Source organism: Neolamprologus brichardi, chromosome 5 (assembly GCF_056152115.1).
Source record: "Neolamprologus brichardi isolate AB-2024 chromosome 5, ASM5615211v1, whole genome shotgun sequence".
NCBI lineage: Eukaryota > Metazoa > Chordata > Actinopteri > Cichliformes > Cichlidae > Neolamprologus > Neolamprologus brichardi.
In genome coordinates this window covers 3,583,844-3,599,890 of record NC_142108.1, presented here as the reverse complement: position 1 = coordinate 3,599,890, position 16,047 = coordinate 3,583,844, and the positions used below count along the sequence as shown (strand labels likewise).

Below are 16,047 nucleotides of genomic sequence, written 5' to 3'. Positions count from 1 at the left end.
GTCCTGATACAGCCTGGTCACTTCTGCTTCTACTCAGACATCTTTCTGATCATCACGCCTGCACACACACACTCGTGTGCACTTTTTCTGTGACTGCCACCATCACAGAAAACGTCACGACTCATCGATCCACCTGGAAGACGAGGGAAGCCCTACCAGAAGAACAACAACAATCACCCTGCCTCCTCAGACAAGCCTCAGACGTCAGACTGTCCATCAGCGCAGCCTAGGCCGACACCGCGGCGTCCCACAGATTAAAATGAAGAAGGTGCTCCAAAGCAGTGAGGCTCACACAGAGCAACAGCACGACAGCGAGGAGATAGAGAGGGAGAAGGAGTGGCAGCGCAGTAGGGCTGAGAAGAAGCTGCTGGCCTTCTGGATGTCCTTGTCTCACAGGACCTGGACCTTCTTCAGGCCCCGCGAGAGGCCGGGATTCCAGCGCTCCGCCTCAGCTGCCCGGCTGCTGAAGAGTGAGGCGTGAGGAGAGAAAGACGGGGGGCATGTGTGTGGCTGGAGAGTGTGTGTGTGTCTGTGTGTGCGTGTGTGTGATGGTCTGTCAGTAGCACAGTGTCAGAAGAGGCCTGGCAGACCTGCTGTCAAGTGGTCCTGTGTGATTGTGTGAGTGTGTGTGTGTCCATTCAAGTAGATGAAAGTTTCCATTCCTCTGGCTAGTCCACCATTTGCAAAAGCACTTTGTGTTGCTGCCCTGCCAGTCCTGGAGTGACAGGTGAAGGGCAAAGCACTGTTTACTTCTTCTTTAAGCGTGGTTTTTATCACCTGTGTTTTTCATCACCTGTGACTTAACGGCAAGCCTGGATTTTTGTCACAAGAACTTAACAATCTGGAAAAAGGAAATCTTCTCTGTGCTGGTTGTAACTTCTTACTCTAAGTGGATCGTTACATTCTTTTCAAACTAGCCTTCACGGATTCAGCTCGAAAGCTGAGTTTGTGGACTCTCCTCGCTAGAAACACTTCAGCTCGAGGCAGGGATGGGTTAACAGGGATCAGCCATGGCGGTGACCCATCTGGCTCTGGAGTTTCGTTTCCAGGGGAAGAAGCTAAGGGGTTTCAAGTGCAAACTAACCCGCTCAGCCCGCAGCTTCCTGCCAGAGAACTCGTGGATCATTGCAGCCCAAATCCTGCTGCCTTACCTGGTGTCTGGTCTGGGAATGGTGGCAGCAGGAATAGTCATGGATGTTGTGCAAGTATGGAAACTAATTATTTTCAATGTGTTAAACTGTATACACTAATTTATAATTAGGTATGATTGCAAAACAGGTTTTATAGTGACAGTGTTTAATGTAACCTTGAATGGTCAGTAGTGAGGATGAAAGAGGTGATTATGTCATTCCCTATAAATGCTTTGCAATCAAACCAAGATGTACAGAAATAATACAAACAAATGTTAGTGGTAGGCTGAAATATAAAGATCAGCAGTGTTGGGAAGGTTACTTTTAAAATGTATTCCATTACAGAATACAGAATACATGCCCTAAAATGTATTCTGTAACGTATTCCGTTACTCAATGAGAGTAACGTATTCTGAATACTTTGGATTACTTAATATATTATCATGCTGTTTACAACTACATGAATGTACTATTGCTGTGATTTATTACTGTTACTGAAGGTCCGCGGCTCCGAACCGTAGTAAAGGGACCTCTGGCTAATACGGTGGGTTCTGTGTCGGCTCGTAGCCGAAAACTAGCTTTACTTTGTTGTCTGGGTCAACTTTGCTAGCGAGAGACAGAGAGAGGCGTTGAAAGGCTCCTCCAACGGAACTTATTGTTTTTGGAGGAAAACACGAACACGGTGTACAGTCGAGTCTTAATAGCTTACTTACAACTGGGCTCATCAGGCTCTCTTCTTGGCTGCAGTGGTTATTATTATATTTACATGCTTCCAGCTCCCGTTTTTGCTCGATGACAGCTCGTACTTTTCCTTTTTCTCCCTCCCTCGCTCACAGACACATAACGGGTATGGCAGTCCATTCTCCCTGCAGCACGGACTACACTGCCTATGATGCTACATTCTTTAGAGCTATACCTGTAGCATTCTGCCTATTAGCTTAGCACAACAACAACAAAAAGGCCTCTCTCACCCAGGAAACACGCAGAGAGAGCGTCACCCTGTAACCATGGCAACCGTAACGCTGCCACCTGGAACAACAGAACGTAGCTGTCAAACAAAACCCAAACAGTCCTGACCCGCCATAATATGAAACAGGGAAGTACCGCCGTGTAATCCATTTATTTCAACAAAGTAACTGTATTCTAAATACCACCTTTTTAAACGGTAACTGTAACGGAATACAGTTACTCATATTTTGTATTTTAAATACGTAACGGCGGTACATGTATTCCGTTACTCCCCAACACTGAAGATCAGCCGTCTTCCATTAACGATACAGTTTTATTTATTAGCAGAGATATCTGTACACCTAACGCTGTGTCCACAAAGGAAGCTGATTATTGATTGCTAGTGGACATTTCAGGCTAGGTAACGCTCTAATGTGTATATATATATATATATATATATATATATATATATATATATATATATATATATATATATATATATAGCTACTAGCTAACCTTAGCTGGTAATTTGTACTCCACCCTCTCACACAACTATTTCTTCCAAAGTCCAAAACTAATGAATGATGTCACTTGGTCACGTGTAACAGCGATGGCCGTCTTACAGGCAACACTTTACTTGCTAGTTTTTTTTTAAAGACTAAATGAAAGATACAACAAACGAACATTTGAAGCATATTACATACTTTTACACTTTTAAAATGAAGTAAGCTTTTAAGTAGACTGAACCATTGTTCTGTTTAAATAAATGAGGAGTCTTCACATCCAGTTTAGTCTCTGAGTTGCAGCTGCTACTGAAAGACTGAACAGACCGTGACGTCTGGTGCTGCTGCAGTTGGATACATGCTGTTCTAAATTTACTATTAGATAATTCATACACCCATTCCTAAATATTCATACACAGCCTGAACCCATAAATCCAAAATCTGGAGTAATATACTAACACAGACAAGTTAGACTGTTTTACCATCATGTTGATAGTGTAGCTGTATGATGCAAAATGCTGCTACTGTCAATGTTCTGGCAGTCTGTTTTAGCTAAACACCATAGCAAACCTTTGTTAAATGTTGTGTCAATTAACTTGGAGAAAATCCTTTGGACTAATGTTGTAAACATTAATTAAACCACAAGTTAAACTTGGTTTGAGCGTGTCCACATTTATGAAAATGCAGGAGTCTTACTCTGAGGTAGTCAGCTCTCCCACTGCCAAAAATAATCCATCAACCCCGGGAAATTATTAATGTTGCTGCTTTCTTCATATGAAAGCACTGGTGCTTATCTGACCACAAGGAATGTGATTAGATAAGAACACAGTGACCACTCACCCAGCTCACTCTGAGACTGCAGTCCTAGTATTTATTAGACCACAAATCTGGAGTGTGTGTGAGTGGTTTGATCAGATATAACCGGCATGTCCTTTCAACAAAGCTCCAGGAAATGACTTGCTGTGTTTTTCACCTATGAAAGTGCTGAAAGGAAAGAGATAGTGACCAGTTTAATAAATAAGGGGCCAACTGCGTTTTAGCAAACAGTAGCTTTACTGTGCAGTTTTTTTGTTTTGTTTTTTTAGCACTGGGAGGTGTTCAAGGAGATCTCCGAGGTGTTTATCTTGGTGCCAGCCATCGTGGGTCTGAAGGGGAATCTGGAAATGACACTGGCATCCAGACTGTCAACAGCAGTGGGTGGAAACACACTCACACACCTAGTCTTTTAACACAAATATACCTTTAAAACATTACACGATAAACTGACATTGATACAGCTTCATTGAACAAGAGCTGACAATCAATACATGTGATTTTCTTTATCAAATCTTTCCAGGATTTAGACTGTACTAATAAATAATCTTGTCTGCCAGTGAGAATTGATTTCACACATTCACACTCGAGACTGTGCGATGGAGCAACATGATTACGTAAACCTGTTTGTGCCCACAGGCCAACACAGGGCAGATGGATGAGGCCCAGCAGCAGTGGAGGATGGTGTTCTGTAATCTGGCTCTCATTCAGGTGACACTGCAGCACAACGCACTCTTCATCCCATTAATAACACACCCCATCACTCCGCCGGTTTGCTGCTGGCTTCGTGACAATCCGCTTTAACTCAAAAAGCTTTGCTGGGGTGATTAGATCGTCCTCCCTTTCAAGACACTAATGTAGCTCAGCCAATTAACCACACACGATAACAGTCGAGGACGATTAAAAAATGGGAGATCAGATCAGATATTGAAGCACAAAATCCCAAAGCTGGTTTAATTCAGTGTCTGCTAATGAAAATACACTCTGCAGTGTGCACAGTGTGAGCGGCAGTGAAGATATTTGACCAGCACTCTTCAAAGTATTTAGCATTTCATATATTTCATGGAAGGATACTGTGAGATGTAACGTCAGTGCTTCAGCTGATGCCCCTGTATGCAACCTGGTGGCAAATTTCACATACAGTGCACAATTTCAGCTGCTTCAGCCTCTAGACAGGCACTGTTTCTGCAAGCTGCTTTGCAACCCACTTCCCTTCCCCAGAGCTCCTCCAATTCACACTGTTCACTGTATTTCTCACTTAATGTCATGTCAGTGATGCCTCCACTGTTCTGTGAGGTCGGCATGGTATCGCCCTCTTCCTCACCTTACACTCAGCCTTTCACAAGTGCCTGTGAAAGGAACAGGGAGTCCCCGTACTGTACAATATGAGTTATTGCAGATGGAAAAAGCAGGCATAAAGTGGTCCTGACACTGATGTATTTATTGCTACCTGTTACGTTCCCCTAAAAGGGTCCAGGCGATGAGGGGGGAAGTAACAAAAAGTGTCCGGGTCAGGAAAAGGAGACAGAGGCAAAATGGTTAAATTAAATAGTTTTATTAAAGTAGCTCAACTAAAAGAGACGGACAAGCCGCTATCACCATTTAAGGAAAACAAACAAAACTCACAAAAGCATTGGTCAATAAAGTAACAAGTAAGTCAAAAAGAGAGAGCAGCTCACTAACTGCAAACACCAAAAACACTCAGCTCACTAGCTGTAACCACTCACATGGCACTCTGGCCCAGAGCTCACCTTTCCCTGGGCTTAAATCTCTTTAATTACTGACGAGAGTCACCTGCACAAAAGGGAAAGGTGGCACCTCAGGCAGAAGAGGTGGTGGGACATGCCCACACAGGCACCTTCAGGAGGAGGCCCTGCTAGGGCCGTAACACTACCACAGAGTTTAATACTAGGATTTATAAACATGCCTAATAAAATATGGAATACAAATTAATCTTTTAACTGTTATGGAGAAAATGTTATAGGATGCTGATCCTTATTTTCTCCCTTATATGTGTTAAAAATGATCAGGGTAGGTACGAAGTTGTATTTGATATAGTATGACAGAGGGGGGATCCTTAACAGGAACATTTCAGCTCGAAACATACATTATGCAAAAATATCTGTGGGCACCAATCAGATGAGAGTTGGCTTAAAGGGAGAGGAGCTAGAAAATCTCCTCATCTGATAGAACACAGGGCTGCTCAAAGGCCTTGTATAAGGTTAAGAAAGGTTATTTTTTACCAGGGAGTCATGCAGAGATATTGTAGTAGATTCGAAAAAGCAAAATATGGAAATAGAATCAGAATCTTTAAGCATTTTTGTTACTCTCACAGGGCACATTTGGTGACATTTTAGCTAAAAGAATAAAATGTCTGAAATCAAACTTGCTCTTTCATTGCTTTGTTTCCTTGTCTTTGCTCTGTCCTTCTTCCTCAGGTTCAGGCCACAGTGGTTGGTTTCCTGGCAGCAGTTGCAGCAGTAGGTCTTGGAGGTCTGACCAAGGGGAGAGTGGATGTTACCCAGGCTGCTGTCCTGTGTGCCAGCAGTGTCACCACTGCTTTCATTGCCGCACTGTCTCTAGGTCAGACAAAGGAGCTCATTGCTCTGGAGGAAGAAACAATGTAGAAGACAACATGGAGGGATTCATCTCTGGTATCCTGTGTTCGGTTTCAGGGTTAGTGATGGTGGCAGTGATCATCGGCTCCAGGAAGGTGGGCATCAACCCAGACAACGTGGCCACGCCCATCGCTGCCAGCCTGGGAGACCTCATCACTCTGTCTTTGCTCGCTGGGGTCAGCAGTCTCTTCTTCCTTTACAGAGGTCAGAGGTCATATATAACATTATAAAAGCACCATTTCAGTACACAATATGTCTCAATATTCTGTACGTTTAAAGAAACAAGATCGCAGCTACAATCAGAGCATTTTTTGTGATATAAAGCAGTCTTTAAAGCAGGTTAACTAAGTTATTACAGCCAGTTATTAGCAAAGTGTTAGGGTGTTTCAGCCAGGAGAGGGCAGCAGATCCCATCTCTTATTTTTATGCTTACAGCAGAAGTAGATGCCAGACATTCTGACAGTCTGCTCTTTCACCAATCCCTGCTTCCTCTCAAAAAAGACTCAAAGATAAAGAGAAGCAATCTTTTTTTTTTTTTTTTAGTACATGAAGAGTTTGTGGAATATTTTTGAAAGATTTATTCTCTACAATGTTACTCTGCAGACATATGGTACCTGCCCTCTGTGGTGTGTGGTTTCTTCCTGTTCCTCGTCCCTGTGTGGGTCATTATTGCTAGTCGCTCTCCTCAAATCAGAGAGGTCCTAAAGTCAGGCTGGCAACCAGTCATTTTGGCCATGTCCATCAGCAGGTGAGGCGACCTGTCACAGATCACTGTATTACTTCCTCTTCAGTGTAGGAGTGCAATAGGTGCAACTCACATGTATCGTGTCTTTTCTTCTTCCCCAGTATTGGTGGTTTGATTCTGGATAAAACTGTGAGCAATCCAAACTTTGAGGGTATGGCAGTGTTTACTCCAGTCATCAACGGTGAGTAAAAGAAGAACCAGCCAGTGCAGATATGTGCAGAAAAAAAAATTACATTTATCAGTTTGTTCTTAATTTCCCCTGCAGAGCATTCATGCAAACAGTTAATAAGTGAGGGATAATAAGGTTTGAAATGCACATTTTAAACCTTATTTTGCAGCATTTATTAACACTTTAAATGCAGAAGCAAATTATCCACTGGTATTTTTGAAATTTTGAGAGAAAGCTTTAATTTTAATGGAGTGAGACAGAACACCGAACAAAAATCCAGAAACAAAAATAAATAAAAGTTATGAATTGATTTAGATTTCATTGAGTGAAATAATTATTTAATACCCAAGCAAAATATTACTTAGTACTTGATGGAAAAGCCCTTACTGGCAAGTACAGGGCATTGAGCCCACTGTTTTTGTGACCGGGTGCTTTATAAACTGGCAACCCGAAGCTTCAGTCCCCTTCTATATGACTGATTTCTCATTAACCTTAATGAGCTTCTGCTTTAGCCACTCTTTGTGTTGCCTTGGTGTTTTCATGGCCATTGTTGTGCAGAAAGACCCATCCAATGTTCTGGCTGAGAGAAGAAGGTTCTCATCTAATATTTTACAGTACATGACCCCTGGATTCCTGCTGAAAAGTCATCCTGTACACTTAGACGAAAAACAGCCCAAACAATAATGTTTCCACCTCCGTGCTTTACTGTGGGGATGCTGTTCGAGCTCGATTTCGACCACAGCACTTTCTCCCAAGCCTTCTTTTATTACTTTTATGTAATGTGTCTTTCCTGGATTTTTGGTTGATATTCTGTATTTCACCATAAAAATGCAAAACTGTTTGTTTCTTTGGAAGTGAGCAAACTTTTATATTCAGCAGAGGATCAAATAATTATTCCCCCACAGTGGGAGGTAAATGCAACAGCAGTAATGTTATTGTGTGTTTTGCATGCTGCCTAATTTTGTAAAACAGTGTAACTGACTCAGCCTGATTCTTAATCCTGCTCCATTAAGTAAAATAACCACACTCATAAACGCGTCTGCAGCAGTTCAGTGGCAACATCAACGTGCTCGTTTATCATGTTTCAAATCTCATTAGTGACGCATTATCCATCGAATGATTGTTGAGACATTTCAGGGGTATCTGTTTGATTATCGTGAAACAATTAGTGACATATTTTCTATGTGTGTTAAAAAAAATAAAGCTGGCATGTTTTCTGAAGGAGGATGGAGAGCAGGAATGTAGGTTTATGGCATTTTCATCTGCCCTCAGCTTTGAAGAATAGTTCATTGTTAGCTTAATTGCTATCAATAAAAAAAAAAACATCAAGCCAACTGATGTCATGTGGAAATTGTTGAAGCCTGCAAGAGCCCAGCAGTTAATCCCATCATTTAAAAGTCCTGCTGTGTCCACACCCTGACAGCGAGGCGGTAAGCAAGCTGAGCCTTGCTTTTAAAGGGCTTCAAATCTGAGGGCTCACTCAATCATGAGACATTAATGTGCTGCTGATTTCAAGGAGTCTCCTTCCTGTCAAAGTGGGCTAGATCTTTGCTTTGTGGCCAGGCTGCTGTCCACAAAGCGGCATACTAAGTAGAGAGGAATAACAATGGTCTTTACATAAACCACAAGCCTGATCAGAATGCCAACTATGCATTCACTGGCTCTCATTTCCGCAGCATCCCTGCCAACCTCAGTGCTACCAAACACTCCTGCATGTATTGCCATCCCAGTACAGGAAGTGCATTTGCATTCCAATTCAGAGCTCTCCTCTGCAGCCTTGCTGACCAGAAACACTCCTCCATTTTTTTGTTCAAATGAGCCATGTGCTCCAAAGCTCAGCAAATCCTGGAGGTTTTGTTTTTAATGACATCAGCCCGAGGGGTGAGCAGCATTGGGACTAATATGGCACAACAATGAGTATGCCTTTTCCAGACATTCACAGAAAAAAGCCCCCGGGAGACCCCGCTGTAGGAATAACTGCTGAATAGATTCCTAGCAAAATTAGTTGTTGGACAGTGAGTTATTTTTCCAAGATAACTCCGTTAACTCTCCAGTGCCTGCTCAGCCTCTCGTGTGACTCTTAGATGAAAGGGGAACAGTGGCTTAACAAGTGATGACTGTAATGCACTCTATGATATATGCATGTTTGCAAATACCACAGTAATACAGCCATATTAACACATAAATAAAACGCAACGCAAAGTCACTTTGAATGAGCAGTGCTTTCCTGTCATCAGCAACACCACCCTTTCTTTGGTGTTTTCAGTGGAATGCAGTTGTGCTTTTTGTCCTGTTATTGCTGTTTTTATTAAAACGTCAAACACGATCAGCTATGCTCAGGATTTGTTCATATCCACACAGGTGTAGGGGGAAATCTGGTGGCCATCCAGGCCAGCAGGATGTCTACTTACCTCCACTACTGGAGTGTTCCCGGAGCTCTTCCGTTCAACATGAGTGAGAAGTGTCCTGGACCCTGTGCTACCTTCTTCTCTTCAGGTTAGATACTGAACAAATACACTTGTAGTGGCGATTCCTTTGTTTGACAAATCTAACATCCCAAAATCAAAAGTCCACAAACCACTGCTGCACTGAGAGACTATTTTGTACGCAGGCAAAAGAAGTCCATTGTCCAAACTTGAAAGTTGCGTTTTGATGGTTTATTTATCCAGTTTGGCAAGCAATAACAAGATTCAATTTTTGTTACCTCCTGCTGCTTCTCCTGCTCTGGTAAAAAACCATAGGCCCACCCCAGTGCATGCTGGTCCTATACCAGTTGCTTTATTTATAGAAAACAAAATGGCCCTACAGCTCTACCTGACTAATTTAACAAATTAACATCAAACAAACTTTGAAACAAAATATTAACCAACAAATAACTTATAAATAAACCCCAAAATATAAGTAAACTAACAACAAACTTTAACTAATTTCAAAATAATAAAAAATAAGAACAAATAGCTCCAACAACACTATTTACACGTGAAGTGTATGCACTTTGCATAGGCAGCATATTTAATGTGGAACGTATGAGAGGGAACTAGACCTGCTCTCACTCACTGGACTCTGCTTTCAAGCTTTAGAAAATCTAGCCAGTGATGTGAGGCCAATCATCGCCCCCCTCTTGAGCGTGGTTTGTCTCGACCTTTCTTCCTGTTAAAAGGGATTTTTCTGGAGTTGTTGTACTGGATTATTTTGTGCATTTTATTTTATTGCTGCCTGCTGCAGGTCTAGGGTCCTTCTCAGTGATATTCAATCTTTGACAGTTTGGAGTGTTGCCACTTTAGCTGCTTCCTGTCACTATCTGGAAGGAGAGTACATATTTTGTGTAGTCATGGTTGAAATATAGTTTCAGTAGAAGTTGTGCCAGTGTTGAGGGCTTGAGGTACTGATTGTAAGAAAATAATATACCCGAGCACTATGTGGTACGTCAGACTCATAACCTCTTGTGCTCGGCCTTCTTTCTTATCCTACTGAATTAATTGAATTTCAAAAGTTGCATCAAAAGGTCTAGAATGCTGACAGGCAAAGTTGCAACCTTCTGACATGTAAATTCACAATGTAGCAAATGAGACTGAATTTAAATGTAATACTAGTCTGTGTACATGGGCAAGTTGGGGAGATATCTGTTAACAAACTTTTAGTAAGGAGTAGATCTAATGTCACTGTTAAAAAACCAAAACAACAAAGACGGATGCATTTAATTCCTTCTTTGCAATAATCTGATTATCATTTCTCTGTTTGTAAGAGTTGGTCTGTGTCTGTACGTGGAAACAACCTCGACACCCAGTTCAGTTTTTGCCATTATTTTGTAACCAGTTTGGACCAGCCAGATGACGTCAGAGTTTCAGCCATGTTTGCTTGGTTCTGTCTCAGGATCTTAGCTGCTCCTAGTATGGTTCAAAAGTCAGTCGACTAACTATCAGCCAGAGAGACATGGGAACAGGCTTTTAATGTGCACCTATTGAACAGTCCTTATGACTTTCTTTCCATGTTGATTCAGATGTGAACTCCAAATCAGCCAGAGTCCTGGTCAGCCTTGTGGTCCCAGGTCACCTCCTCTTCCTGTACACCATCCACCTCCTGCAGGGAGGGCACACTGCCATGACGCCAATGTTCATCATGTGCTTCCTGCTTGCAGCTCTGCTTCAGGTCAGAGATCCTCTTAAAGGTTTTCATTTTCAAAACAACTGTGTACTTTAAAAAGAAACAAAGAGTCTTCATCTTTGAAACACGTGCGACTGCTGTCACTGTGCAGGTGGGGATTTTGCTCTATGTGGCCAGCCTGATGGTGCGCTGGCTGTGGCGCAGGGGCCTGGATCCAGACAACTTCTCCATCCCCTACCTGACAGCTCTCGGTGACCTGCTGGGTACTGGCTTCTTGGCTCTGAGCTTCAGGCTGATTGTGATGATCAGCTCTACTCAGACTGGACTTTGATACAAAAACATTGTCCTGCACATCCTGAATGCACTGCTCCCTGTGTGCAAAACGCCAAAACAAACTGAAAAGAAGGAACGAGAGGACAGAAGGTGTTATTTCTACACTCATTATCATGAAAAGAAGAATTGCATTTTAGCTAAGGAAAACATATTTAGTACGAGGGCACAGTTTCACTCATTAGATTTCTGATTCTCTCCTCATAATTCGTTAAACTTTAAGATCTGCTCTACATTTCTGTTGACTATGCAACAGCACAGCTGTTACCTCTTTTGCACGAACACAGTCTTTAGGCTGCATCTACCAATCAGTGGTGAATTTCATGTTGTAGTCTAGCCTGTAACCACCAATTCAGTGGTTTCATCTTTGGGCACAGCAATTTGGTAGTACCAGCCTTCTGGCACCAATCAAAGTCTGTTTTAGCTCTAGATTGGAGACTTGCATTGGGACCACACTGGTACAAAAGGGATATTTGTGTTCAGACAGACTGTCAACCCTTACAGTTACACACAACGCAATCTGTAGGCAGTATTTGTCCAGCTGCCATTGAATTGTCTTTGTGAAGTTTCTGATGAGGTCAGACGGAGCCTGAGTGGTCTGTAACAGACAGCTGGTACATTAGCATGTAGGGGAGAATAAACACACCAGCCACACTGTCAGATCTGTGTAAATTACAGCCGGCCCAAAGCTGGAGCAGGTAATGTCTGGTGTACTGTTTTGGTCTCTAGTCCACCTGTTAGTAGGATTATTGGTTACTAGTTTAACTCTAATGGCGTATTCCAACCTATCTCATAAATAATTCACCAGAAACTCAAAGCTGAAGTATATTAGTGCTTAAACGTAGTCACCGGTTTGTTACACTGTGATAAAGACAGCTTGGAGGACTTGTTTGTTAGATAGTATTTTGCAAGAAAGAACACAATGCTAGCTTATTAAAATATAACTGTTTAATATGCTCAAGAAACAGCAGAGTGAGGAGACATCCAAGGGACTGAAATATTTGCTAAAGAACAACTGAGGAATGAATAAGGAAGAAGCTGAGCACTAATGAGCGGAGCACGTCCCTAATACATCCTGATGATTATTTACCAAAGTAATCAGCTGGGAGATGTTACATTAGTGAAACAATAGCTAGTAAATAGCCTGTAAATGAAACTAATTCCCTGCTTTGTTTGCCATTGTTTCCTACTGTGATCTTACACATTTTTGTATTCCCCCTAATGAAGTACAGAGCTTCACCTTCAGCTTGAAGTAGTGATGTGCGGATCGATCCTGAAATATCGATTCCTCCGATACCAGTCATTTATGTTTTAGAATCGATTCTCACATTAAAATATCGATAATTTAGTAATTTAGGGTTAATTTGTAGTTTATCATTAACAGGAACACAGTGGAAAGAAACTATAACATTCGGATTGTCTACATTCAAAGGAACTACTTCCTCTTCCGCCTTTCATAGTCATGTGCGAAATACGGCTGTATAAATGTCTGGCAGCCCCTTGGCGCGCGCACTCACAACAATGGCTGAGCGTAATTGTGCGGACGTATTTTACCTCCGCAAACAGCTGAGTCATGGTTTGCGATACATGTGGCAAAAAAGTGCTCCAAGAGTGAGGTGTTGTGGCCATACTTTCCCAACCTTGAGACCTCAGAATTAGGGAGACATTCAAAAGGGCTGTTGGGGGGTGATAAATATATTTTACAGTCTTTATTTATCAGATAAAATACGTTAAATGTCACCGTTATTATTGGCCGGCCCGGAAACAGCGGGGGTGTCCAAATTCAGAGGCTGCTTCCACCTGAGGACCCGGCCTTCGTGGTCTAAAGAAAGCCGGGTAGTAGGTCACGAGCTCCCTCGGTGGAGTGAAACTGCCGTCTGCTCCTTGCTATCTAAAATATAACCGGGCGCTGACGTAAACCCTCGACCGTCCCACACTTTCTTTAATTAGTTTTCTGTTTGATGTTTATTCAGCTGTGTGAAAACCCCGGAGGAACCCACCCGATGGATTAATAAAGTTAAATTTAATTTAATCTAATCTAATAAATTTAATCTCAGCCAAACCGATTTACTCACGAACAAATAAAACACTGAAAAAGCCAAACAATAACATTTTTAAGTTATCAAAGTGACTTATATATCATGTTTAACCCGAGTAGCGAATTGGCTGGGCCGCGCTATGAATTCTGCAATATGGTTTTTCAATTTTGTTGTCCAGGTGGAAATTCGGGAGAATGGTGGCTCCGGGATTCTCCCGGAAAAATCGGGAGGGTTTGCATGTATGGTTGTGGCAACATCACTAACCTTGTCAAACACCTCAGAGTAAATCATATCACAGAATATGAGGCGCGTATGTTGAGGTGAACTGAAGAGGAGGACAGGGACAGGTGCTGCTAGGGCGAGACAGACGTCTCTCACAGAGTCCTTTAGTGCTGCAGGCAGGCAACGTGTTCAAATAGCGCACAACTTCAGTTTTTTATTTCTGTATGATGAACTCTGCATTATTAAGTGATAAGAACAAGTAATCTGATGTCCTGTAATCATTATGACGCTATAATTTGAGATACAATAAATAAAATAAGTTTTTGTACAAAGTATCACTATCGGATCAGTATCGTCGATACCACCCTGAATATTACTTGGTATTGGATCGGAAAGGAAATCAGTGGTATCGCACATCACTAGCTTGAAGCAACAGAGAAAGAGCAGTTTACATGTAAAAGAATGCTACAGTAACGAGTATCTACTTAGCTGGGTTACTTGAGGTGACAAAGAAACAGCAGGTAATAATTTGGTTCAGCCTGTCGTCCAAACATGCTAATAGCTATTGTTCTGTTTTGTTGGTAATGAAAAAGTACACAGTTCTCATTATTTTAGTTTCATAACTGCAGCAAAAACAGGCTGTTACTGTGATGGAAAGCAACAATATCTGATAGTGTTGGTTAGGCTAGCATAGGCTGTGTCACATTCACTGTAAGGTCCAAATAGGTTTTGCTACTTTTACCTAGCTAGGAAATGATAAAGGAAGTCTTAATGAACAAAGTCCCACATAGTTCCTGAATTTTTCCCCACCAAGTTTGTGTGACCCTTGTTTTGTAAAAAAGCAGACATAACAATCACAACAGATTTTATTTTGTGAAAAGTAAATCATTCATTGTGTGGTTATAATTTATTCACAACATACAGTACTGTGCAATAATCTTGAGTCTCCCCATCCTTTCATTATATGTTGCTTCCCCTCCCCCCTTCAAGAGAAGGTCTTGAACAACAGTTCTCCAAGTTTTTAGAAGGTCTTTCGAAGTTTTTCTTTGGACATTGGCTGAGTTTTCACCCATTTTCAGTCCAGTGCTTGTACCGGAGGAATACTTTGTCTGTTAAGCCAATTAACACCGACTTATGAACAGGTATTAGCTGAAAACCTGGCATCTCTTGCCATGGTGTGCAGTGTGTTGTTAAAAATGTGAGGAAACTGGTGTTGGAGATCGTGATCCACTATGCAATACCACATGGAAAGCATTTGATTGGCAGCAACTTCATTTGTCGGCATGGCAATGATCCCCAAAACACGGTGCAGCACTGAGTCATGGATCGGCCTCCCCAGAGCTCGGACCTCAACATTACTAAAGCAGTGTGGGATGATCTCGGCAGAGAACTGAACGAAAGGTAGAAAGATCCAGAGAAGAGCTTTGAGTGTCCTTCAAGAAGCCTGGAGAACTAATCGTGAGGACTACTGAACAAAATCACAAAAATGCTTTGAAGCTTGTTACAATCGCACAGACACTGTTTTTGCATTGCATACTACATTGCACCCACTTTAGCAAAATATAAAGAAATGAGGGGCTCGAGACGTTTGCACTATAGTTTATATCAATTTTTACTGTTTTCACTGCTGATAGCTCTTCACACCCAGCACTGAGGCACACATATTCCCACTGTAGATAAGCAGCATGTAAAAAAGAGAATACAGGAAACAGGTGGTGGAAGAAAAAATAAATAAACACGCGGACAGGGTGGAGTTGTTTTGCACTTTAGTCTCCATATTCACCAGCTCACTGTGGCCATTATCAAAACCACAGTCCATTCAAAGTGGATGCAGCGAGTGGGAGTAATGTAGAACCACCGTAATAACTGTTGGCACATCTGTACAACTGTTGTCAGCTCCTAAATGTTACACGGCAAATGATCGTATTCAGGCAATAATATATATACTGAGTGTAAATGTATACTAGGCGTTGCACAGTCTGGATGAATGTTAGATTTTAATCGTGCTTATTTTCTGTAGATTTGTGCCTTTTAAACCGTGACGAGCCTTCAGTTGGTTCTTGCCAAATTTCTACTGGATCTCTTATTTTTTTGTGCAGCACGATGCCACTGAATATAGCCTGTCGTATTTAACCATGTCTGTGTTCCAGGTATTGATGGCATGGATTGTTTTTGTGCTGTTTTTGTGAACAAATGATTTAGTATGCACTTTTCTGTATGGGGCCTTCTCAATTGTTTGATATGCACTTTTAGCTTGTCATTAGTGGTCTGGAAATAGCCCTCAGAAACAGTAATTAATCCTGTTTCCACTGACATTGAGCTTGACTGGACTTCGTAGTACCGTTGCCTTTATAAGCACTTCTAGGTCACATCCAGTCATGGTTTATCATTTCAATAAAAGACTGACATGCAAACTGTGCCCGGCG

The 16,047-nt window shown here is 41.9% G+C and overlaps 1 protein-coding gene across 1 annotated transcript; it reads left to right on the top strand.

The window, feature by feature from the left end:
- Positions 1-16,039, top strand: LOC102786889 (solute carrier family 41 member 1-like). Its single transcript, XM_006800176.2, has 10 exons — positions 1-1,205; positions 3,667-3,774; positions 4,034-4,105; positions 5,833-5,977; positions 6,070-6,216; positions 6,616-6,760; positions 6,859-6,938; positions 9,288-9,422; positions 10,927-11,075; positions 11,182-16,039. Exons 1-10 carry the CDS (start codon positions 1,011-1,013, stop codon positions 11,359-11,361), a joined length of 1,356 nt encoding a protein of 451 aa, XP_006800239.2. The 5' UTR covers positions 1-1,010; the 3' UTR covers positions 11,362-16,039.
- Positions 16,040-16,047: the final 8 nt, after the last annotated feature.

Bases quoted from the DNA above. Each gene is read 5' to 3' on its own strand.
- LOC102786889 (XM_006800176.2), top strand. From the start codon at position 1,011: ATGGCGGTGACCCATCTGGCTCTGGAGTTTCGTTTCCAGGGGAAGAAG. The intron at 5,978-6,069 runs GTCAGACAAAGG...GTTCGGTTTCAG, and splicing joins CATTGCCGCACTGTCTCTAG to GGTTAGTGATGGTGGCAGTG. The intron at 6,939-9,287 runs GTGAGTAAAAGA...ATATCCACACAG, and splicing joins GTTTACTCCAGTCATCAACG to GTGTAGGGGGAAATCTGGTG.